Source organism: Athene cunicularia, assembly GCF_003259725.1.
Source record: "Athene cunicularia isolate RWA chromosome 3 unlocalized genomic scaffold, athCun1 chr3_part1, whole genome shotgun sequence".
Taxonomy (NCBI): domain Eukaryota; kingdom Metazoa; phylum Chordata; class Aves; order Strigiformes; family Strigidae; genus Athene; species Athene cunicularia.
This window is the reverse complement of record NW_020799097.1, coordinates 103,192,227-103,216,863: the sequence shown is the minus strand read 5'-3', so window position 1 is coordinate 103,216,863 and position 24,637 is coordinate 103,192,227. Positions and strand designations below refer to the sequence as shown.

Here is a 24,637-nt window from a genome sequence, read left to right as displayed (position 1 = left end):
ATATTCTTATTATGTATGTTAGCTTCTGTACCTTCACAACCAAACAACTAATTAGGAGAAACTGCTGTAGTTTAAAGCCAACAGTGTTACACTGACAGATGTCTTCCACAATTTGATACTCTTACAGTATGCACCTCAGAGGAAGGGCTTTTGTTTGACCTTTACAGACCTGAGGAATTAGCATTACAGCTGACTAAACCCACAGGATGTAATCTTGGAAGTCCGGCTCCTTACTGAAAAAGGCCAGAACACCAGAACTGCAAATGAAGCAACACTGAATACAATTTTATGTGGTATTGCTAGAAAAGTCCTCTCTCCTCCAACAAAAACAATAATAATGACTGTCTCTTACCAGTCTCTTAGCTTACACAATTTCAGACTTGCAATGGAAAAAAACATACATACGTACCTCTATCTATATATCTAAAAATATAAAAGCCAATCAGTAGGGTCAAGTCTCACGTTTTACAATTATGTTTCCAGAGTTGTCCCCAGTCAAACTAATGCTTCAAGACCAGAACTATCACATTAATGGTTATTTTTCTTTATTATCTACAAAACCTTTTCTGGCCAAAGTAGTAAAGAGACTATAGGAGTCTGATAACTTTACAAGGTGACGGCATTTCTGTGTTTATTGTAAGCCATTTCTATTGCGAATTGCTAACAACTTTTCAAAGTGCAACACTGATTTGGAAATGCAGGCACACTAATACATCAATTGCCATGACTAATGTATAAACTTTTAATGACCTTGGCAAAATCGTTCTTTCATTGGGAAGGTGCCACTATTTTGACTGTACAAAATGTTTTGGAAATATGTTGAAAATTATACATGTTTTGGAAAATATTTCAGTATTTCAGTATAGCAAATGAAGCTATATTAAATAAAAGTTTGACGTGGAAGAGAAAACACTCCAAAGTTGTGTCTTTTTTTTTTTCTTTTTTTAAAAAAAAGGTATATCCTCCAAGTGTTGTACATTCACAGAATGCTGACTTTTTATCCAAACAAAGTTAAGAAGATAAAACATTATCTTGAATGGTTTTCAGTTTCATTCAGTCACTGTCATCTTCTTGTTTCAGACCACCTCCTTGCTCAGCATTGTCCTCTCCATCGCTTTCCTTGTCCCAGTCTTTCATAGATGCTCCCATCATGAAGTCATCACGCAGTATATTCCATTCTGGCCTCTCTTCAGACTTCACTTCACCCTGAATGTTTGAGCGGAGGAGAAGAGGGAACAGCGGAAGATGAGATGAATGTGAAAGGCAGTAAAAGACGGCAGTAAAAGCTCTTCATGCAATCAAAATAACACTTCTCACACTCTTACAATTTGTAAGGGCAGACCTACCGAGGGCTAACTCTTTATGCAAATGCTACAGAGAAATATGCAGGACAATTATAAATGACTTGATACAAAAAAGCAAACTTGTTTTAACTAACCAATAAAAGAAACATGGAAACAAAACAATTATTCCTCATGGATGAAACAGTCAACCCTAGGCATGGCTTCCTTTATTAAAATCTTTCTTGGCAATCAGAATGGATTCATGATATCATTTATTAACCCCCAGGTGCTGCTTCATTAGAACACTTTTTGGCACATTTCTAAAACGCAAATATGGATTTAATAAAGGCTTAAAAACCCCCAAATTTAATATTTAACATATTCTGCAATACATGAACCAAATCCCCTCTATGTGGATTATTACCTCACTACCTGGGCTTGTCATATGGTGCAAAGCTGCCTCTAACAGAAACAAAGTTGATTTACACTCACCAAGCCAACAACACCTTACTCCAAATTTCCTACCTCTTGAAAGTGGATAAACTGAGGCCACGCTACACAGACTGGTGAACAATAAAATGACAGTGTAGTTTTAGGGTTAGCACTGAAAACAGTGCTTGGTTGCAGTTCTTGTAACCTATCATATTTGAGCGGTGCAACAGCCCCATCCTGTGGCAACAGTTTTAAAGAACAGCTTGAAGCTATCCCTACATTCTTACTGAAGGAAAATACTAAAACCTGTTCAATGTACTGAAGAAGGATTTCAGTAGTTTAAGCCTTAGTAGCAAAATACTTCTGAGGAACCACGTGGCTCGGTATCCAGCAGACAAACAAAAATTTGTCCTAACAAAGTGGAATCAGAGGCACTGAAAACAGTTTTTCACTGTCTTTGAAACAAAGTTTCAAAATGTGTGCTTTTCCCACTCCCCTGCTCAAAAGGGCAGACCTCAACTGACTCACGCTAGTTTAAGTAACTACCACTTCCCAATACTGTACAGTGGGTGGGGGTCTTCAGTTACAGCATCCTCTACCAATGCAGGTTTGCCTACTAGATGCAAAATCCATAGTAAAAGTATGATCACTGTAGACATTTGTTCCTGACTCTTCTTTGTTATGCATCTAAGCGTAGGCGAGACAGAGAACCATGGCATATTTAAACTGATGTCTGTGCAATCTTTGGGAGAGAGCAGCATACAGAATTTATTAGCAGGAGAAATGAAGACTAGAGAATGCAGATTCATCACTGTAAATCTAATGCATCATATAACACCAAGAGAAGCTATTTGAGTGCAAAAAACCTGTCAAACATTATATGTATTTTTAACTGGCAATCAAAGCAGAAATGCTAAATGTGACTTCACGTGCAGTTCTTTTTGAAAGACTACTCTCACACAAATAGGGTAACAAGTCTTAACACTTCCCTTCCTGAAAAGAATTTCAGGGCCCAGTTCAAAAAAAAAGAGAAAACTGTGCAGCTGTTCCTCAAGATGTTTGGACCATGTTTTGTTTTGGAGCTTTTTGGTGGTGTGTTTTTGTGGGGTTTTTTGTCTTCACAGCTGCTCTCATTAATGCCTGCTCCTAAGAGTAACTCCCATTCCAAGAATCCCCATTTTCCACAGGGTATGCCTCCTAACTGCTTTCCACTCTTGCAGCAAATCACTTCAAATGCCATACCCAGTAAAGCCTGAAATCAATCAGACAGGGAAATAAATTACCTGGAATTAAAGAGTTACAGATAAGATAGGTCCCTAAACAGAGTTTAGGATATTCACATGGTAATAATCTGTATTAGTACAAATACAGGTACTCTGTTCTGGGATGCAAGGAGAGGGTAGCGCTTTTTTTTTTTTTTTTTTTTTTAAATAAAGGTCAAAAAGACTGCAAGTCACCAAGCTTTTTCTTTTTTAATCCCAGACCTTTTATAAATCACTGTTTGAACGTGCCACAGGGTTGAATTTGAAATACCTAAATGGAAAAATCTCATCTTCCTTACAAAACAATCCAATTTTCTAATTTTCAATAATAAAACCAACAGATTCCTTTTTTTCCCAGATGCATAGAAAAGGGATTTTGTTTTTGTTGTGGGTTTTTTTGTTGTTGTGGGTGGTGTGGGTTTTTTTTTAAACAGCTTATTTTTAAAGAAACAGTAGATTATTGTCAGGAGTGACAGTGAAAGGGTATGAAAAGCTCAAATTCATCACAAGCTACTATTCAGCAACCATTAGCCCTTCTTTCTGACTATGTCAAATGAACAACAGGACAAAAGCAGGACCTCAACAAAAGAGGGATGCTGATCCTCCATAGCATTACCCACTATGTAAGGCACCACAAAGGTTTGAATAGTTTTACGACAAGCCCTAAGGAGAAAAACAGAGGTAGCATGTCCATGCCTCAAAGATAAAGATTACATGCTTGAAAGCAAATATTTCATCAATTTTAAGCATGCTCCCAAGTGACGAAAACTCCATGTTTAATATCTTCATTCTTGAATCATTTACTATTCTATTTTCCCCTCAGAATAAAAACTCCCGAAATCTACTGCATTTCAAAACATTCCCAGAGCCTTAAGAAAATATGCAGCAAGACTATTTGTATAATTAACAATTAGTTCAACTGTAACATTGCTTCCCAACTTGCTTTATGTAAGAATGTTAATACACTTGAATTTGCAATGCCATAATCTGGTTTCATCTAAATAAAACAAAACTGATTCTTGGCACATGGAAAATAAACCAGCTTTCATTCTATACAACTGCTTTTGAACTTCCAGTCAGCTGTTCATCCACATCTCCCACATTTCACTAAAACACTGAAGTCCCCTTTGAACATCCCCAAACCAAAAACAAAACAGGCTATATAAACATTAGGGTGGAATGCTACATAAAGTGGATCCTCTGGTAAGGCAAGAAGTGTTCTGGTGTGGCTTTTTTCCCCTCTTTTTTCACACATACATACATTTGAATGGGTTTGTTCTTTGACTGGAGGTGTGGCAACCTATTTCAGAAGGTCTGAGAGGCATCTGTTAGTAAAGTATCTCAGGAGTCACTGATACATTGTGATGCACTTCTTGTCATGAGCTGAAATAAGACAGGTCAAAAAACACACTGTGGTGTAGCTACACTACCAGATACTTATTTGCTGGGACAGAGCAACAACATAGCTGAAAAGAGATCATGAAAATAAATCACACACCATCTTGCCTGCTTGGTGTGCCACCTAAGCTATCACGGCCTTAGCTCAAGTCTGACCACAAGTAGGGCTCTGTAGCGGGCACATACTTTCCAAACTAGTTCTGGTTTGAAGATATACCTTCTAAAATCTGCACCAGGACAAGATGAACTGAAATTCTTAGCTAAGTCCTAATAAAATCACCCACCAACAAAGCTTAGATCTGTCACCTATAACAAACAGCCATCTTATGCAGGATCCTGGCAGGAATTGCCTCCTGGATGCTTCTGGAGGAACCAGTCTAAGAAAGCCCCATGGCATCAACAGCAACTATATGATCAAGGTCAAGTCAGAAACCTCCCTGTTTTGGTTCATTTCTTCACCAATGCAAAACTCTGGAGCTACATATTTCACTTTTGGTAAATGACATTACAGTAAGTAATTTCAACTGAGACCTGCCAAACTCAACAATGGAGTTGTGGCAGGCTGCACTGCCACTCAGGTGGGAGACTGATCCTCTCTACCCCTTCTGAAGTTGTCAGAAGCAGCAGGATGATAGCTGTAACTGCACATAGTGCCTTAGTTCAAAGCCTGCTTCTTTTGAAAGCTTAAGGGAATCAAGTTCAGCCCAAGTCACAGGATGTTGTCATTTTCATCCATTGCTTTACTGGCACAGCAACATCTTAAATCCAGAGCAGAAAAGTTTGCCAGAACTTTTCAGAACCTTACGTATAAGCAGACCAAAGTCCCCTAATGCTTATTGGTAAGCAACAGCATTAAAAGGTATGTCTTGAAATCAGATTAAAGACAGCATTTCACTCCACTTTCCACCAGCTACTGTCACTTGAACATATCCCAGTTTCTGCATCTGCAAAACAACAGACATACCTACATCACTGTAGAGATTCTCTACAGCCTGTGTCCAGAAGACAGTAACTGCAGGGTATTAACAAATTAACATTTTTCAGACCTAGGAATTACAACCAGCACACTGAGCTCCCACGCCTTTGCTCCATGTACAAGATGAAATGCCAGAGCTTGCAGGGGCATCTCTCTTTACCATCACATACAATAAACGTTTATTTGTATCTGTCAGGGAAGGAATTTCTAACATAAATATCTCTCGAGCAACAACTTTAAGCCTTGAGAAAACAATTCTAACATGTCTAATTAATTTGAACTGCCTCCCCAGGTTACTCTGCTTTACTCAATACAAACATCTAAGACTTTGAAATACAGGGAGGCTTTTGTCATCACAAAGTTAAAAAGAGTAACTGCCAAAATGCATTCTCGCATACACCTGACAATCACCTTCCCTCCCAGTCTACATCTTGCTCCGAATGACTGTTGCTATTCTGTGTCTCAAACAGAAATGATACTTGAGTTTAACCATCAAAGCTGCTTGCCACTTTATCTGATTTGAATTACAGTGAGATCTTGATTATGAGAAAGGTTCCTATGTATGCCTGATCCCAACAGACAAAAACGCACAGATCTGGAAACCGTACCACTACTATCTTGAACTTCTGAAGTCACAGCAACTCACTTTGGGAAGCATTTTTTGGCTTGCAGAATATGCGAGTTGTGCAACAGAAGTCTATTCTGCTGCAGCATAATTCTGCACAATCCTTTATTCCTTAGGGTGAGAGTCATTCAATACCCATTTGCATTCTCTCTCTGAATGAGAAATTAGAGTGACTGAATTAAATCGCCTTGGTATAGTTGAAGTGACATTATACTGCAGATATCAACAGTGGCACAGGAGATTTACTCAGACCACAAGGTCTCTTGTGCACACCAGAATCTGCACTAGCATTTCTAGTAAATAAATCTAAGAATGAAATTTTTCTACAGTGTGTTTTGAAACCTGATGTTCCTGTTCAAACATCTCTGCAAGTAACACACTGGAATTATTACTACAAGCACAACAAATACTGATTTTCCTTTTGAGCACAGCCAGAAGACCACCCAGAACTTAATGACCTGCATGAGGAATCTCCCCATACTCACATCCTCCTCTAGGGTTTACTACAACTGGGGATGTGTGAATGAGAAGGAATGCTTTGGGTTGGCATGCAAAGGCTTAGACATGCCCCAACCTTAGAGGGGTCAGAACTGAATTACAGAATTTCTAAAAACAAACATTCATCTGGACTTAAGCAAAGAAGAAAAATCATTAGCATCATTATTAAATGCACAGTTGTAAAGAAACATAGAAAAAAAATCTGATGAGAGAACAGATTTCCTCAGCCTTAGTTCATCATAAATCTCATAGATCAGTACTTCTGTCAGAAAAAGCAAAAGTATTCTAAGAATTCAAGCATAATACAGGGTCCTTCTGCATACAGGCTGCTCTGGAACTCCTCAGCTCGTGCTGTGCTCCAGCTCTGATAGCAGCCATCTCAGAAACCCTTCTGCTGCACAAGGAATTTTACCACACGCTGCTGCAATACAATGTCTGGCCATACTGGCATCGAGATTCCCTTTACACATTTTAATGAAATGATGAACAGCATGGGCATGCTACAGCCAAAACTCATCAAATAAAAACTCACCTAAAAACAAGCCTCACCTAATGAAACAATCTTACACTTAAGTTACAACACAGGTATGAACTGTTACCTTTACCCATACTAACAATTCTGTAATTTATAACTCATGTTCTGTAAAATACAAGGCAAAATAACAATGTCATGAATATCAAATAATTACATCACTGTCTTTCCAACTGTCAGGCTGAAACACTTCACTGACATAAAAATGAAAAGTGAGTAAACATTTTTAAGTAGGTACCAAATAAAAATTAGTTTCAAGGTAGACTACAAATTATTACAAACCTGAAAAGAGAGAAATAACACATTCCCTGTATTAGCTTATCATGCAACACAACAAGACAAAGTTAACATTATTATTTGAAGGTTTTTTTCACAGAATCATCAAGGTTGGAATAGACCTTGAAGATCATCTAGTCCAACCACTGACCTAACATTGACAGTTACCAACTACACCATATCCCTCAGCGCTATGTCAACCCAAATCTTAAGCACCTCCAGGGATGGGGACTCCACCACCTCCCTGGGCAGCCCATTCCAATGCCCAACAACCTGTTCTGCAATGCTTCCTAATATCCAGTCTAAACCTCCCCTGCTGCAACTTGAGGCCATTACCTCTTGTCCTACCACTTGTTACTTGGTTAAAGAGACTCATCCCCAGCTCTCTGCAACCTCCTTTCAGGGAGCTGTAGAGGGCGATGAGGTCTCCCCTCAGCCTCCTCTTCTCCAGACTAAACACCCCCAGTTCCCTCAGCCGTTCCCCGTACGACCTGTGCTCCAGACCCCGCACCAGCTGCGTTGCCCATCTCTGGACACACTCAAGTCATTCAATGTCCTTTTTGTAGTGAGGGGCCCAAAACTGAACACAAGAATCAAGGGGCGGCCTCACCAGTGCCGAGTACAGGGGTCAGATCCCTTCCCTGTCCCTGCTGGCCACGCTATTGCTGACACCAGCCAGGATGCCATTGGCCTTCTTGGCCACCTGGGCACACTGCTGGCTCCCGTTCAGCTGTTTGTCAATCAACACCCCCAGGCCCCTCTCTGACTGGCAGCTCTCCAGCCAATCCTCCCCAAGCCTGTAGCGCTGCTGGGGGTTGTTGTGGCCCAAGGGCAGCCCCCGGCATTTGGCCTTATGGAAACTCCTCCAGTTGGCCTCAGCCCATGGCTCCAGCCTGTCCAGGTCTCTCTGCAGAGCCTCCCTACCCTCCAGCAGATCAACGCTCCCCCCCAACTGGGTGTCATCTGCAAACTGACTGAGGGTGCCCTCGACCCCCTCGTCTAGATCATCAATATAGATGTTAAACAGGAGTGGCCCCAAAACTGAGCCCTGGGGGACACCACTCATGACTGGTCGCCAACGGATACAACTCTTTGGGCCCGGCCATCCAGACAGTTTACCCAGCAAAGCGTGTGCCCATCCAAGCCTCGAGCAGCCGGTTTCACCAGGAGAATGCTGTGGGAAACGGTGTCAAAGGCCCTACTGAAGTCAAGGTAAACAACACCCACAGCCTTTCCCTCATCCAATAAGCAGGTCGCCCTGTCGTAGAAGGAGATCAGGTTTATCAGGCAGGACCTGCCTTTCATAACCCCACGCTGACTGGGCCTGAGCATTTGGTTGTCCCGTACGTTACCATGTTTCCTCCTGTGTGTAGCAGGGGATGGAGGCACTCTCTGGTCTTTCTTTTGCTGCTCACATACTTATAGAAACATTTCTTATTATCTTTTACTGCTGAAGACAGATTAATTTCCAGCTGGGCTTTAGACCTCCCGATTTCCACTCTGCATAGCATCACAGCATCTTTGTAATCACTGTGAGTGGCTAGCCCCTTCATCCAAAGGCTGTAAACTCCCCTTTTCTCCCTGAGTTGCAGCCAAAGCTCCCTGTTCAGCCAGGGTGGTCTTCTCTGTTGCCAGCTTCTCTTACAACACCTGGAGACAGCCTGTTCCTGTGCCACTAAGACTTTCTTCTTGAAGAGTGCCCAGCCTTCCTAGACCTCTATACCCTTCAGGATCGTCTCCAAAAGGATCCTTTTAAGCAGGTGCCTAACAATACAACGTCAGCCCTTTGGAAGTCCAGGATGTCAGTTCTGCTGCCCCCTCTCCTGGCCTCTCTAAGAATAGAGAACTTGATTCATGTTTGCTGTGCCCTGGTCGGCCTCCAACCACCACATCATCCACCAGTCCTTCTCTGTTCACTATACAGGCAGTATACTCTTTCAGTATACAATCACTGCTCATTTTCAGTTATATTTGTTTTTCCCTCCTGTAAAAACAAAACTGCTTCATCATTCTCATCTACATCTACCACCACTCCAGTGTTTCATCTACTTGAACAATACGATCCTTAGAGCAAAGACTGCACAGCACCAAGATCAATTAATTCTTGACATAAAGACCCAAAGAGTAATGTCTTTGAAAACAACATATGATCAAGACTTTTGTATTTAAAGTAACATGTTATACTTTCATTGCTTACCAGACAAGAATTTGTATACCAAGTTATGGTATTCAATTTAGCTGAATCATAACTGACTTGAAAAAGATAATGCTATCCATCAAAAAGAATAGCTCTTCATGCTAGCTAATCATGAGCTTCAGGTAACCAGTTTGCAAAATATCGTTTATTTTGTACCAAAAAGTATATTGGTTAATTACCAAGAACAAATTTATATGGATGACTCCTTACCAGCTTCCTTTGTTATTCCTAAAAGGAAAATAATGAACTGAGATTTTTTTCTGTTTGGATGGGATTAAAAATAAAGGAAGAATGAACTTGTCTAGATATGTAGCATTTCAACCCTGAAAGAAATACCACACAAGTTCTCACAAGTGATAAAAAAGACTTCTCTCCAGCAGCTGGTCCTACACTTTTTATTGTGTATTTCCTGCACTAATGAAGACATGACAGAGTTTAAAGATCAGCCTGAACATTACATAGATCCACAACATCCTTGCTGGAAGTTGCACAGCTCCCACACCATCAAGTTGTATCTGGAAAATATGCAGATACAGCAAGGGTGCCTAGTAAAAATCATGCAGTGAAAACTAAGGCCTTCAATGTGCTAGCCCTCAGAAGTCAAGTACTAATGTCTTTCAACAGTCCAGACAAACATTTTCAAGTCACAACAGACTCTTTTCAGATATCACCCACTTATGCAAGACACTTATGCACTATCTCAGCTTGGTATCTAAAATTTTCTGCAGGTTTTTATAAAAGCTTGCCTTTTGGCACAGTAAGGAAACATGCAGGCCCACAGCTGTTCGGAGTATTTTTTAATCCTTTTTTAGAATAAATTAGCATCTTGCAAATTTTTAAATAATCTGAATATGACTCAGATTATTTCCTAAAAATGATGTTGAATTCATCTACTGTTTTTCATTATGATTCAGCAAGAGGCATAACAGAGTGAGTCCCAAAAGGCTGTCTCAAACAGCGAAGGCTACAGTAATGACCAAGTCCTTTACTTCTAGTACTTAAGAAATCAACTCAGAGCAGCTGATGAGGAAGAAATGAGGCTAATAAAAAGCCTCCTCTTCCTGACTCAGGATTTCCACTTACATTTGAGTCCTGAAACAAGTATAGGGATCCAAAAACTATGAGGCAGGAGGGGGAGAAAAAACGAACACACACCACAGAGAACTAGCTTTTGTGTATTTTTATTACTAAATATGAAATACTGAAGTTTTTATGACTACTAAGCAGCTTGTCTGGCTAAACCTCCCTACCCTCATTGCCCCTGCTTTTACTTAAATGGCTTCTGCAACATATCCTAAATGTCTGCAAATCCAAGTGTCTTTGATTTCATATCCCTATGATTACCCTCACACCGTTGTGGCCAAGTGGCAAACTCGTTAAGGAACAGACCATAGCCCTCAACACTCCCAGGCTGCTTTCTAAAAGCAGTTTAAACGTGAAGAGGGAATATGTAAACTGCCTGCAATCCCAATCCCTTATCTTAGCCATCTGGCTACCCTTTCTCTGTATTTCTGACCCTTCCATCTCCCATGTTTCTATATGGGTTTTCCCAACACCTGCAGGTGGAGAAGGAATGACACAGACCACATGCAAAACACTGTCCAGGGTCCAGCAACAAACTGAAGTCAGATCTTTCCAAGAAGACAGTTTTAGTATAATTTGTAATAATAGGTTTAAAAAACCCCCAATCTACAGTATATTTTCTAAGATTTCAGTAAATTTCAGAAACATTCATTAAAAACTGGCCAGATTTTCCCATAGGAAAAAAAAATGTGTTGAATTAACCATTGGAAGCTAGAAGCGGCTTGACCCACCACTCCTGAAGTCTATCTACCAAGATAAACAGATGAGTAGATGCCCACAGAGGTCATTTATAATACACATCTGCTAGTTCAACACTCTGGAAATCAGAACATTTTATACCTTAATAAAAGTTCAAAGTAAGGGAATCACTTTTCAAGATAATTTCCCATAGAAAATGCTTAGTTGGGGAAACAAACTGGTTCAGATAGACAAGCTCCACCCAATCTTTCTTACTTCCAGACAACATTTTTTTAGAAAACTTTATGAAATGTTTAGATATATTTTTTCTCTAAGTACACTGCCCTGCCTGTAAGAGTTAAGAACAAAGCCAAAAGTGGAGAGCCGCTTTTATAAGGCTTCCAACTCAATTTACCAGATAAAAGTCTAATAGGATTTGCTTTTTTGTGCTTTGTATACTTACAGGAAGATCAAAAGAAGATGTATACCGCAAGTTTTTCAAATGTGGTTGTTTTAGACATAGTTTTACTGAAAAAAAGCCTTGCAACATCTTCTGGGAAAACAGTATCCTGTGCACTAATAATCAAATAGCAAGGCAAATTAATCTCATATATATGACAGATGGAGCTGTCCCAGTACTGCCTGACATTTCAATCACAAGTCCCTGTTTATTCACTTACAAAATTTGCCAAACTTCAACTGCTTCATGCTAAAGGCTTTTGTGATGTTTCAACTAAAATCACTTCATCCCTTTTCACAGAAAGACTAACAAAATATTTTGTCTACAGCTCAAGGGAGGAAAGAAAGAGACATTTCCTACAGGCATCCATTAAAACCTTGCATCATTCATTCTTTTTGAACTTAAAAATCAGTTAAGGATATATTTTGGAGCTGGGAACGTGTCTTTTGCTATCTCCATGGACTTTTTTCCCAGATCTGGCCAAGTTATAAACATCTGGAGGACTGCCCTCCCCAAATCTGAGGTCATCACTTAAGTAGATATGATAGGCATTTTGTATCCAAATTCTATTAAAATACCTGTCCTCACTGATCCCATACTGTTTGCATCTTAGAAGCAGCATGAACTGGACCATGCGTGACTCATGATGACAAACAGGGAACTGGTCTTTCTGTGTGAGCAGCTGTCAGGGCTGCTCTTGCATTAGGCACCAGGACAGTGGGCTGCATGCTCGGCCCTCAGGTGAAGAACCTGTCAGGAACATAAAAACCGAAGAGGATAAAAAAGAGGTTGATGGAAACAGTGCAAAATCACAACCTTTTTCCCTTCCTGATTTCTGATCAAGTATTTGAAAAAGACAGCAGAAAGGGAAATCTGAGGATAAAAACACAGGAAAAAGGGTCAACCTACTTAAATACAGCCATCACATGCCTTTAATCCTCTTATCTGGAGTTGAACTCACAGTGTCAAGTTCTTGACATTTATCAATCAAGTACACATTTGAATATTGACAGAGACCTCCATTCCCATGTTAACACAGATATGTGTTACCAGCTATGGCAACAGATAGGGAACTGAGCTTGTACATCCTAAAAACCTAACCCCGCTGATGACCCAAACTGGCTAAGTCAATACATCTTCCTGTAAACAGATTTAAAGTAAAAATGTCACCATCAAACAACTTCTAATACTGCACAAAAATCCTCTACCTTAAAGAGCATAAGAAATTTAGGATATAGCAAAAGCAGTAGTGCATTTATTCCTAAGGATAAAAAAAAATCAGAATACAGCATACAATTAGGTGGTCAGCAACAATCTGGTACAAAATCAAAAACTGTTAAAAGCATCAGCATCAAACGTATACAAGTTGACCTTCAAGAAAATGTACACACATTTGGGAAAAAACAGATACAAATGCACAATTTATAAAGGAATCCAAATTAAAAGTTTCTGTGATGTGACGAGAAGACATTTATTAAAATTGGGAGAACACATCTACCCTGCCTGCAGCTGAACTAAATTAATACTTGGCTGCCCCCTCAAATCTGCTGGAATACATACACGCCTGGTTACTCCTTCAATTAGTCCTGTAAGGCCAGCATACAACAGCTGTAGTAATAAACTGATGCTACTCTGCAATGTCATTATCACCTAAGAAAAAAAAGTTTCTTTTTAAGATTAAAAGAGGTGTTGATACACCTTACCAAATTTCTAGAAGTTGTCTATGCCTTCACCCATACTTCAGTAACAAACTATTTCCTACAGCTGTTTGAAGCAACTGTTCAGACTATTGTCCCTCCAAACAGGTACATGGACAAAAATGCCCCCCTCCTCCCCATTTCCACACTGTGGAAAAAAGCAAAAAAGCATACCAAAGGTCAGTACTTATGCAGCTGCAAGAAAAAGGCAGCAGTCATTCTTACATGTTTTAAACGTATCTAATTTTAAAGCTGGAAAGCACGTTTATATCCCCCCCACCTAACTTGAAAAGTGAAAGCCCCCAGGCCACCTCTGGTGTCCCAGCAAGAACAGCAGTCAAACTCAGAAGTGTAGCACTCCTCCCACCCTTGAACAATCTTCACACTCCTGCTTAAAATTTTTATGAATATTAATAGTCCTATGAATAAAAGAAAAATCTATAGAAAACCTGACTCTAATCACCGTGTCTACAAATTACTTACCAAACACTAGGAGCATTTATAAAATACACTTCAGGCAGAAGGAACTTTTCTGGAAAAGCGTTTTACTTCAAGCCCCATATGAGCAATAGCTGATATGAAATAGCACTTGGATTCTTCTCTCATCTTGCTTCCCATCAATAAATTATTTTTAAACAGGTACTATTTCAAGACCCATACACCAATTTTTTCCAGATGCCATCACAACACAGGAAGCAAATTGTACCTCCAAGTCATGTAGTCAGCACAGTTTACAGAAAAATTACTTTGCAGAATTTGGATCACGGTTACTGAAGTGGACCAGGAAACCCTGCTCTCGCACCACTGAAATGCTCTGCAACAAACCTGGTGTAATAAAACCTACAAGTGGAAGCAAACACAGGTGATTCAGAAAACCTACTAAAATGGCCTAATTCAAAATTAAAGGCTGATGAGCGCAGGTTATGCCTGTCACAAAGAATATTTGTAACTTTCATGCTAGTTACTTATATGTCACTAGAAAATGTTTTACTACCCAGCAGTAATGCATTACAGGGAATAGCACAAATGACAAGCAAAAAATCAACATGAGAGCTTCTGGTACAGAACAACCCTGTTGTAACTGACATGCAGCAAGGGAGGAGTTGAGGCTTCTCTGGGAATGCTAACTCTGAATTTCTTTGTTTACTTACAATTAAGACTTCAAGACCGTATGTAATTCACTATATTAGCCAACATCTCTGTGCAAGTCTAAGATCAGAAATTTCATTCAACCCTGGAAGCAAAGGTACTTCTCTAACTCATAACCCTAAGATCACCCAGAAATTTCTTAAGGTTCTAAAGAAAACAAAAGATTTCTGCAAGTAAGCCTTTACTGCCACAACCTACTTCTGTATTTCTTCTATAGCCATAAAGATGACTTCAGCTCTAGGCCTAGAAAGAAACCTATGTACCTTTTATAAACCTGTAGTTTAATAATGTTTCTTATAGTATCTTACAGGTAGAAAGCTGCAAGATACAACTAACACATACTGAAATGAAAATCTGCTCTGTAAGGATTGTATTGAACAAGATTGAAAGCTCTCATATAAGACAAGTGACATCATCTACCTGGGCTTGTGCAAAGCATGTGACACTGTCGCGCACAACATCCTTGTCTCCAAATTGGAGAGACATGGATTTGATGAGTGGACCACTCAGTTGGTAAGGAACTGGCTGGATGGTCACACTCAAAGAGTTGCAGTCAACAGCTCTATGTCCAAGAGGAGAGCAGTGAAGAGTGGTGTTCCTCAGGGGTCAGTGTTGGGACTGGCGCTGTTTAACATCTCTGTTGGTGACATGGACAGTGGGATTGAGCGCACCCTCAGCAAGTTTGCTGACAACACCAAGCTGCGTGGTGCGGTCGACAGGCTGGAGGGAGGGGATGTGGCATCCAGAGGGACCTGGACAGGCTGGAGAGGTGGGCGCATGCAAACCTCATGAAGTTCAACAAGGCCGAGTGCAAGGTCCTGCACATGGGTTGAGACAATCCCAAGCACAAATACAGGCTGGGCAATGAGTGGATTGCGAGCAGCCCTGAGGGGAAGAACTTGGGGGTACTGATGGATGAAAAACTGACAATGAGCCAGCAATGTGCATTTGCATCCCAGAAAGCCAATCACATCCTGGGCTGCATCAAGAGAAATGTGGCCAGCAGGTCGAGGGAGGCGATTCTCTCCGTCTATTCCACTCTTGTGAGACCCCACCTGCAGTGCTGTGTCCAGCTCTGGGACCCCCAGCAAGAGAAGGACATGGGCCTGCTGAAGTGAGTCCAGAGGAGGGACATGAAAACGATCAGGGGCTGAAGCACCTCCCTTGTGAGGGCAGGCTGACAGAGCTGGGGTTGTTCAGCCTGGAGAAGAGAAGGCTCCAGGGTGGCCTTCCAGTACTTAGAGGGGACCTACAAGGAAAGATGGAGAGGGAGTCTTTATCAGGGGGTGTAGTGATAGGACAAGGGGTCCTGAAATAGGGCAGATTTAGATTAGATATAAGGAAGAAATTCTTTACTGTGAGGGTGGTGAGACACTAGAACAGGTTGCCCAGAGAAGTTGTGGCTGCCTCTTTCTGGAAATGTTAAAGGCTGGTTGGACAGGGCTTTGAGCAACCTGGTCTAGTGGAAGGTGTCCCTGTCCATGGCAGGGGGCTTGGAACAGATAGGTCTAAGTTTCCTTCCAACCCAAATATCTCCCAATAAATGCTTTCCCAAAGTACACCACCCAAACAACAAACAAGCAAGATTCTTTTTTAAAAGAAAATTACTACATTTTTCTCCCACATTGCAAGGCTTTCAGATAAGGTGTGGAGGGAAGGGAAATTACATGATCTTACCCAGAGGCAAGCATCATATACAGTACCTTGGAAAAAAACAGGAAAAAATATTACACAAGTCAGCTGGCTCAGAAAGGATTAAGAAATACCTTGATAAACAGCTAATGATATGAAAGGCAAAGCTTTTGGCTCCAGCTCGGCAAAGTAATTACTCCCATCTGGGCACACAAAACCCCAAGAAGGACTACAGTTTCACATGGCACAGGAAAATTTTCACAGCCTTACAGTCTTTCTTTCACAACTAAATTGGGTGGGTGTACATCAAGTAATATTTAGGCCAATGGCTAAAAGTATACAAGACTACAAACAATGTTCTCCCAGGGCACAGGTTACCTGTCCTTCCCATCAATGCATGAAGCTGACAGAAATAGAGAACAAACTTTTTTAAAGTGGTTGTGCTACCATGAAATCCCATTACTACAGACAGGTCTTTACAGAGCATTTAATTTCTTCTTCTCATGCATGCATACACCTGACTAAATAGTTAATCACAACAGAGCTTTAGAAGGGGTTTCTTAAACAAACCCTGACATCTGGAAGAAGCCAACAAACTTTCAAATTTTCCAAATTTTGCATTTGAAAACAACTGCGGAGTAGGAAAAAGCATTTGCCCATTCTCACAAATACAGTCAAATCTCCTTTCATAGCACAAGGCACAAGTTAAGAAAGGCTTGCTTTCACTGGTAAAACTTTACTCTGCTATTTTTCCTGCTGACTGCTTGTTTTATGTGGGTGGGGTAGTGTTTTTATTGTTCTGGACTGCATTTTAATTGATGGCAGAATGCCTGGAGTTTGGGATTGGCATCTCCTCCATTGTTTTTGTTGAGATAAATAAATGTATTTCCCCCCTCTTTTTTAAAAATTAAATACATGCCATACTCTCAAGTGCTAAAAACAAAGCAGGCTGTTTAAAAAAAAAAACAAACTCAAAACAAACAAACAAAAGGCACAAACAATCTACCAAACTTCTGCTGCAAGGAATTCACCACTCAAAAGCCTAATCCCTGCTCACCATTCTCTGAAAAACCCTCAAAGACCAAGAAGACAACACATGATAGTGGAGGCCAGCAGTACTGTTCAGTGGCTATATGTTTGGTAATTCTGAGGAGGAGACTGAAGATCAGATTTTGGCCTCAACCTCAAGCATCAACAACTACAAGAATGGGAGCCTGCTAAATGGGTAAGATGTGTTCTCAAGAGAAAACAAGGAAGATTAAGAACAGCTTTGAAAACGAGTTATAAAAGAGTTTTGTTCAGTACTGAGAGTCGCTGAAGCAAATGAAGGAGAGAGGGAGGGGAATGGTCAATCCAGGCAGATATGGCTGTTCAAACACCCCAAGATATGGCTATTCAAAAACCCCAACCTCCTGCCCAGACAAAAATCCAAACCTACAAGTATAGCTTTGTATTAATGAAAAACTCCAATATCTGAAGTTTTTGTTCAAAAGCAATGTGAAAGCAGCACCTATATCAATACTCAAAACTGACATTAACCAGCCAGCAACTAAAGCATCTTTAGAGCACTTTAATGAAAATATGCTCTAACTGATGCTGCCAAAATAAGACCTTTTAATGGTATAGAAACATTTGCAATCTATGTTTTCTGATCTAGTAATTAGCAAACTGTCATGTCACAATCCGCCACAAAGAAAAAAGGTCCTAGTTTTTGCTCAGCTATTGATTCAACGCCTACTACAACAGTAGTTGGCCCTGCTATCACTCCAATGTTCTGCTATTCCAGGGGAGGAGAGGAAAAAAAAAAAAAAAGAACCACACACACACGCCCCACCCACCCAAACAAGCAAGCTGGAATTATTTAAGGAGAAATAAAGTGTCAGCACCAAGCTAAATTGTTCTCATTATCCAAAGAATTTTAAAAATACTTTAATATTACACTTGCATGAAAATTGTATGAGCTCTTCATGCCAGGCAGTGTTTCAGCATGCTCCCCAAGTGCATGCAAACAAAAAACATATGACAAACTGTTGTCTCCCAACTGATTAAAGTATTTCTTCCTGGCACAGAAAAGCACTTAGTTAACTGCTGGAAGTCTCGGCCAACAGAAGTATTCCACCCACTACCAAGCACAAAGTTCAAACCTGAACACAAATACACTTCAAAAATGTGCAGCTTCTGAAATACGAGAAAGAGTATGTCTGAGGAACTTGTTTTCAACCCTGAGCTACTTGGTGAGTTTAAAGAACCGATAAAGAGTTGGATGAGTCCAACTACACTGTGTCTCTCCTGAGCACGTTCGGAAAAAGTAGAATGTGTTAAAATACTTCTTTCCAGAACATCGTAACAGCAATAAAGCCACATCAGCCTAACATACACACACACACACAAATAGGAAAAGAAAAGCCTACATATGTTTAGTATATCTCAGTTTACCCTGTTGTGGTATCCACTTGTATGGCAAAACCCTTCATTTCCAGGTACAATAACCATCCAGAGGAACTGACTTTGAAGTGCCCAAAATGGTGAGTACACACAAGTAGTACAGTCTAATACACCCTGTAAGATGAAGAGCCCCCATGTCTTTAATGACTTTAAAGAGCTGATAACTACTATTGGCCAAATTCTGAATGTCACAACCCACTAAAATCTAGCCATCTGTTCCAAGGTTGGTGCAAAATCCAAGATAAACTCCAATTTTTCATATTTTTTTAAACACAGAGCTAAACCAAGCCATTTGTACACAAGGCTTGACGTCTTATCAGAAGAGCTTCCAGTGTTTTTTACCTTGATACTCAAGACAGGGAAAACAGCCTAAGAGCTACTTGCTCTGCACTTAAGTAGTCTCAAAAAAACCCAGGCACTTGGATCACAGCTTTTCTGAAGAGCAGGCACAATAATGGACAGTAGTTATACTGAGAAGGTATCTTGTATGCCTTTTTTTCTCCCAGACAAAGCCTACCTGTTTACTTTTTGTGGCCTTTCCAGCAGGATTCTTGCTTCCTTTAGCACCCTCCATGTTTCTTAAAACATTGATGAAATCTTTCTTTGAAACAGATGACAGCAGTTTAGCACGCTGCCTGTCAGAGTTCCCAGCTTTCTTCACCTTCTCATCAACATTCTTTTGGTGCGTCCTGACAGCATTAAACAATTGTACAACACCTCTGGGATGGGGAAAAAAAACAACAAAACAAAGTTTTTAACTCAAGTTCTAGAAAATAACTTTATAGAAATGAACTCTATATCAAAGCAACTAATCAGTGCAGATGCTGGATGCAGGATGGCTTCTAGCTCCCCAAAATGGTTACTCAGAACTGCCAATTCAGCAAAGAAGTAACATTTACTACAACATAAAAGATGTTACTGCTAGGAAACAGTAACAAACAAATCAACAAATAACTATTCAGACCCTGAAGTAAGCATGGTAACATGGTCCTGAGATCATTGCAAGAGCATGTTTTATCCCCAGAAGCATGTTACTTGTCCTATAATCAGCTATTAAATTCCTCAGGCCTTGAGAGCAGCTGAAGTAGGGGGACACAACAGAGGAATGAATAAGGAGACAGACACAGACAGCACATCAAGGCGTTCAACCAGTTCTGCAACACCAGCTATGCAGAACAGGTAATCAAACTTAACAGACATGGATCTGGTGAATCCTCTGCAGAGAAGAAAAAATAGAGGAGTAGAAACAACTGTTCTGCATTATGAAAGCATTAAATTAACAAAATGAGGGGATCCAGCAAAACACTTCTGTTAAGCAAACATTACATTCTCATCTAAATTTTTACTCTTTCATAAGGCTTCTGAAATCTCTTGTTGAACTTGATACTGTACAATGCAGACCTGTATAGAAATCACTCCTCTCCTGTTAGACACTTCTTAAAGAGTTCAATCTGACTGGAAACAGATTACCTGCACAGGCCTTTTCTTCCCCTTTTCCTCCTTTTTTTGACATACATATATTTAAGGAAAGCATTCAGAAAAACTCTTACCTCGTGGCAATTCTCTGAAGATTTTTTTCTCTGTCTCGGTCTTTGACAACATCTGGCTTCACTCGACACATCATTTCCCACTCCCGCTTCTTATCGAGCTGCATTATAAATATTGTTATGTGAAACAACATGAAGCATGTGAGAAAGCAGCGTACTCTGACAGCATATGTAGTAAGAGGGAAAAAAAAAAGTACATCAATGAAGCTCAGTATGGTTTGAGGCTAAGGGGAGCTCCAATATGGGGCTGCACAACAGGTCTGAGGCAAGTCTCTTGCACTGACATAGCAGGGGCCACAGTCAAATCTCAAAGAATCATTTGTCTTCTGTAATAAGAACTAGAAAAGAGTCACACCACAGCGATGCCTCTGGCTCAAGACAAGCAAAACAAGTCTAGAAAAACTCAAATGCTTTCACACTCTGCTATGAACAAAGAAATTATTCAAAGAGAGCTTTCAACTCCAGGACTTCACAAAGTGATCACAGAGAAATGTAATCCTATAAATAATAAAATCCTATGTCTATCAAGACAGGCATGCTGCATTTTGAGCCTTGGGAATTTGACTTCCCCCACTCAATCACAGTACAGCTTGTGACCAAGTGATGCACGGCAAAGTCTGTAACTGGCAGAACTCAAAACACCAGGAAAAGCACCAAGTGCCCACCAGAGAATGATTCCTCTGCACAACACTGATTTTTGTTTGGTGTTTGACGTCCTGTTTCAAGAGCAAACTGATCCACTTTCCCATTACCAGGAGCCACAACAACAGCAGCTTTTTTTCTACTACAATAGGAGAACACTGTATAACCCCAGCCTCTGCTTCAGGAATAAGGTAGTGAAATATTTTTCCCCCCTTTTAACAATTTAACAGTGCTCTAGGCCTGGTGATGTTCCATTAAGTCTGTTCTATGCAAGGAGTCTTTCATGAAATTTCAGAGTCCTTATCTTTATAATTCCAGGCAGACTGCTACAAATTTGTGAGTTTATAGCCAATACTTTAGCCTTTTATCAAAAGAACTGCCCTACTGTAGCTTCCATAAGCAAAAAATTAATAGAAGGCAGACTCTTCTCAAGTTTTTCTAAGGGTAAACAAGTCAATCTGGGGACCTGCAGCCCACCTCTGCTTTGCAGTAGTCTCACATATTTACTGGATGAGAACAGGTATTTAGAACAAGCGTAACTGAGCAGATGCCATACTGAAGCTCTCCGTCTTTAAAAGGCAGGCCATGGCCTGACCACAGCATGTCCCAGACTGTCAAGAGATTAACCTGGTTATCCTACTGAAACAGAACAAATAAGATGAGACATTACAACTATTAATATATTTTTAGCCTGAAGGTAACTCAATAACAGCCTGGAATTAAAAGTTCCACTAAAGACACACAAACAAATGACTTAATTGCCAACATAGTTTTGTTTTCTTCATAACAGTTTCAGAAGCAATTTAGGGAACAGACACTGTAACAGAAAACTTCTACCAAGAAAATCATCTAGAGGAGCACACAATGATTCACAACCACATCAGTAACTACTGCAATCTCAACCTAAAGGCCTTTTACTTTGGAAGTCACAGCAGAATTTAAATGAAAGCAGTTCTCTTTCTCCCCCCGACTTCTGATGAGAGAGCACTACTTCATAATGCCTTAGTAGTGCCAACAAAGTGAATTATACCCCAAATTAACAACAGCAATTAGAAAACTAAGCTTAAAGCAGATCCTTTCACCATCTCAACAACAAAAACACCTTAAGCTGACAGGCTAGAACAGTCCTGCTGCCAAAGATCAGTCTGCTGATGGCCCAGAAAAAGCAGTGAGGGAAAAAGCCCTACAGCGTGACTGTCTGGAATGTAAAAAAACTAAAGCTATTTGACATCACTGTGGAAGAGAGATTCCAAAACTGAGACAATCTCAGAGCAGTCTCCCAAATCCCTGCTGAGGGAATCTTGGATCTATCCCCCTCTGACTGTAAATGCACAATAAAATACCGCATCTTTTTCTCACCTTCATTCTTTTCTCCAGCCTTTCTTGTTTTTCCTTTTCTCTCTCCTTCTCCAGTTTTTTATTCTTGGACAAGATGGTGGACTTATTTTGCGGAATCTTTTTGTTGAGCACTTTTGCCATGGCATCTGCCCAGCCTGCACTTGGGCCAGCTTTGGAGCTTGTTGCCTCTTCAACCACATTGCCTGTTTCATCTTCATCATCACCATCCAGGGCTTCCCCTCCTGAGGAGTAGCTGTCTTCTGGAAGTCCTGAGCTTAACTCAGAATCTAGGGGTAAAAAAAGGAATAAAAAAAAGTATCAGTCCTGTTTCTAGTAAGGATCCATCACTGGTTTAATTTGCTCCATATGTAAATGTTATCCAAATTCAGGGCTGCATTCTCCTTGCTGCTACAATTAATTCCTCAAGCAGGCATGCACCACCATAATGAATTTATTAGGAAGTATGCAGTGCAAGTACTTGCTCATCTCAGTGATGATTTAAAGTGATTTAATGGGTTGGGTAAAAGGGAAAAGGCAGTCTTGGGAATTTATTAATAATGAATATTTTGATGTTTAGAAGAGGCAAGTTTGGAGAAAAAAATATATTTTCCAGTTCAAAAATTTTAATTTATAAATGCATATACAGACACATATGTATGCATATATGTATGTATGTACATCCTTATATACTAACTGCAACAGTGACATCTAGTGTTTAAATGACAACAGCCACACAGGTTAAATTGAAAGTAGAGAGGCATTTCTTCCATGAAAGCAAAATCCGCTCAAGGAGAACAATGCCAGCAAAAATACAGTTACCTAAACATAATGAACACAGAGGGAAGACTGCTTTGTGAAATAAAGAATCAAGACAGTTGTCAGGTAGCTCAAAAGAAACCAGAGGACTGAGCTTTTCTGGTATAAGTAACTGTTCAAGTTCTTGATACACAAATAAAACACCCCCAAATTCAAGTTTCCTTATGCTATACCCACTTCAAAAACAAAAAAGAAGGAATTGAAGTTAAAATACTGTTTTGGAATCATGCAACAGCAAGACAGGAGAGAACAGCCATGTAGACAGCAAATCAGAAGTGGAAAATTTGTTCAACACATTCAGAAACTACTAAAAGCATCCTTTTTATGGTATCAATATGTCCCCATATTCTGATTTCCAAATTTTAAAAAAAGCAAATCATTCCATATACAGAAGTAAATGCATCACCACATCCTGGTTCCTACATGTAAAACAATTTCCCTAATTTTTCAATCCTAAGCCTTACCCATGCTAGAACACTGCTATCTAGTTTTTAAACAAGGAATTAATGCCTATTTGTGACTTTGTACACATGCAAGAACTAACAGCTATCAAAAGTCCAAACCTGAATTTCACACACTGCTTAGGACCAATTTCCACGGTTAGCCATAAAAATCAGACTTATAAAAAAGAAAATTGCAATAGCATGCATTAGTCTCCCTTGCTCAGTATTTTCCAGTTTCCAATGAAATCGGAGGATAATGCCAGATATTTTGCTTTCAACAATTACAAAAAGGTGAACAAGGCTTCAACCAGCCATGACTTACTCTTCAATACATCAGAGGATATGTCAACAGCATGAGATAAAACTGAAGTATTTCGAAGTAATTTAAACTAGATGAACTCTGTCAGAAATAGGACTTTGTGCCCTGTTTCAATTGCAAAGATTGAAGCCCGGCATAGATTTAATATTAAAAAGTCCTAATTGGGAGGGAAACATACATCTCTATACTTTATTTTTCTACACTTGCTCAGTGATATGGGAGTAGACACCTACAGTTAAAAATATGAGCTTGGAAAGAAGATCCCACAGAAGGCTCCCGCTTGGGTTCAGTTTTGAGCCTCAAACCAAATAGAACCACTGTGAGCTACAGCTCCAAATGGCCACAACCTTGATTCCTCCCAGAATAAAAAAGAAAAAAACAAAACCAAAACTAAATAAATCTAATTACATTATATAAGAAGTGATCAGAACTAGTTAGGTAAACCCTCACGACACAAGCATAGGCAAGAATGAGTGGAAAACCACGTGTAACGGATGGAGTATGAATGAGTTTATGCTGTGTTTATATACTCTGCTCTCTCGACGGATTACTATAACCGGTGTTTCTCACGGGTTTCCTTCCAAGCAGGAAGCAGATCCCCGTCCCGTACAGACAGACAGACACAAAGCCCATCGCAGCCCTGAGCTTGTCCAGCTCTACCCATCGCTATCCCCCGTCCAAAAAAAGACGGCCCCAGAGACACGGCAGCCCAAGTTGTTTTGGTGGGCCCAAGGAATAAACGAGCTGCTGTCAGTACTGCCCAGGCTAAGCAGAGCACAAGCAAAATCGACTGCCGGGGAGGCCAGGGCCGGCGGGCAGGGAGCAGGCACGCCACCAAACACCGCGGGAAAGCCACCCGCCCCCAGCCCCACGGGCACCCCGCGCCCCGCCGCCTCCACCCCACTGGGA

The 24,637-nt window shown here is 40.3% G+C and overlaps 1 protein-coding gene across 1 annotated transcript in view; it reads right to left on the bottom strand.

Moving 5' to 3' along the window:
* Positions 1–528: 528 nt before the first annotated feature.
* Positions 529–24,637, bottom strand: part of RRP15 (ribosomal RNA processing 15 homolog) — a 24,319-nt gene continuing 210 nt past the window's right edge. The window contains exons 2-5 of the mRNA XM_026846250.1: positions 22,172–22,437; positions 20,174–20,271; positions 19,141–19,342; positions 529–1,206 (exon numbers count right to left, since the gene is read on the bottom strand). Of these exons, the coding sequence (XP_026702051.1) occupies positions 1,054–1,206; positions 19,141–19,342; positions 20,174–20,271; positions 22,172–22,437 (719 nt within the window). The 3' untranslated portion in view covers positions 529–1,053. The remainder of the gene's footprint in view (positions 1,207–19,140; positions 19,343–20,173; positions 20,272–22,171; positions 22,438–24,637) is intronic.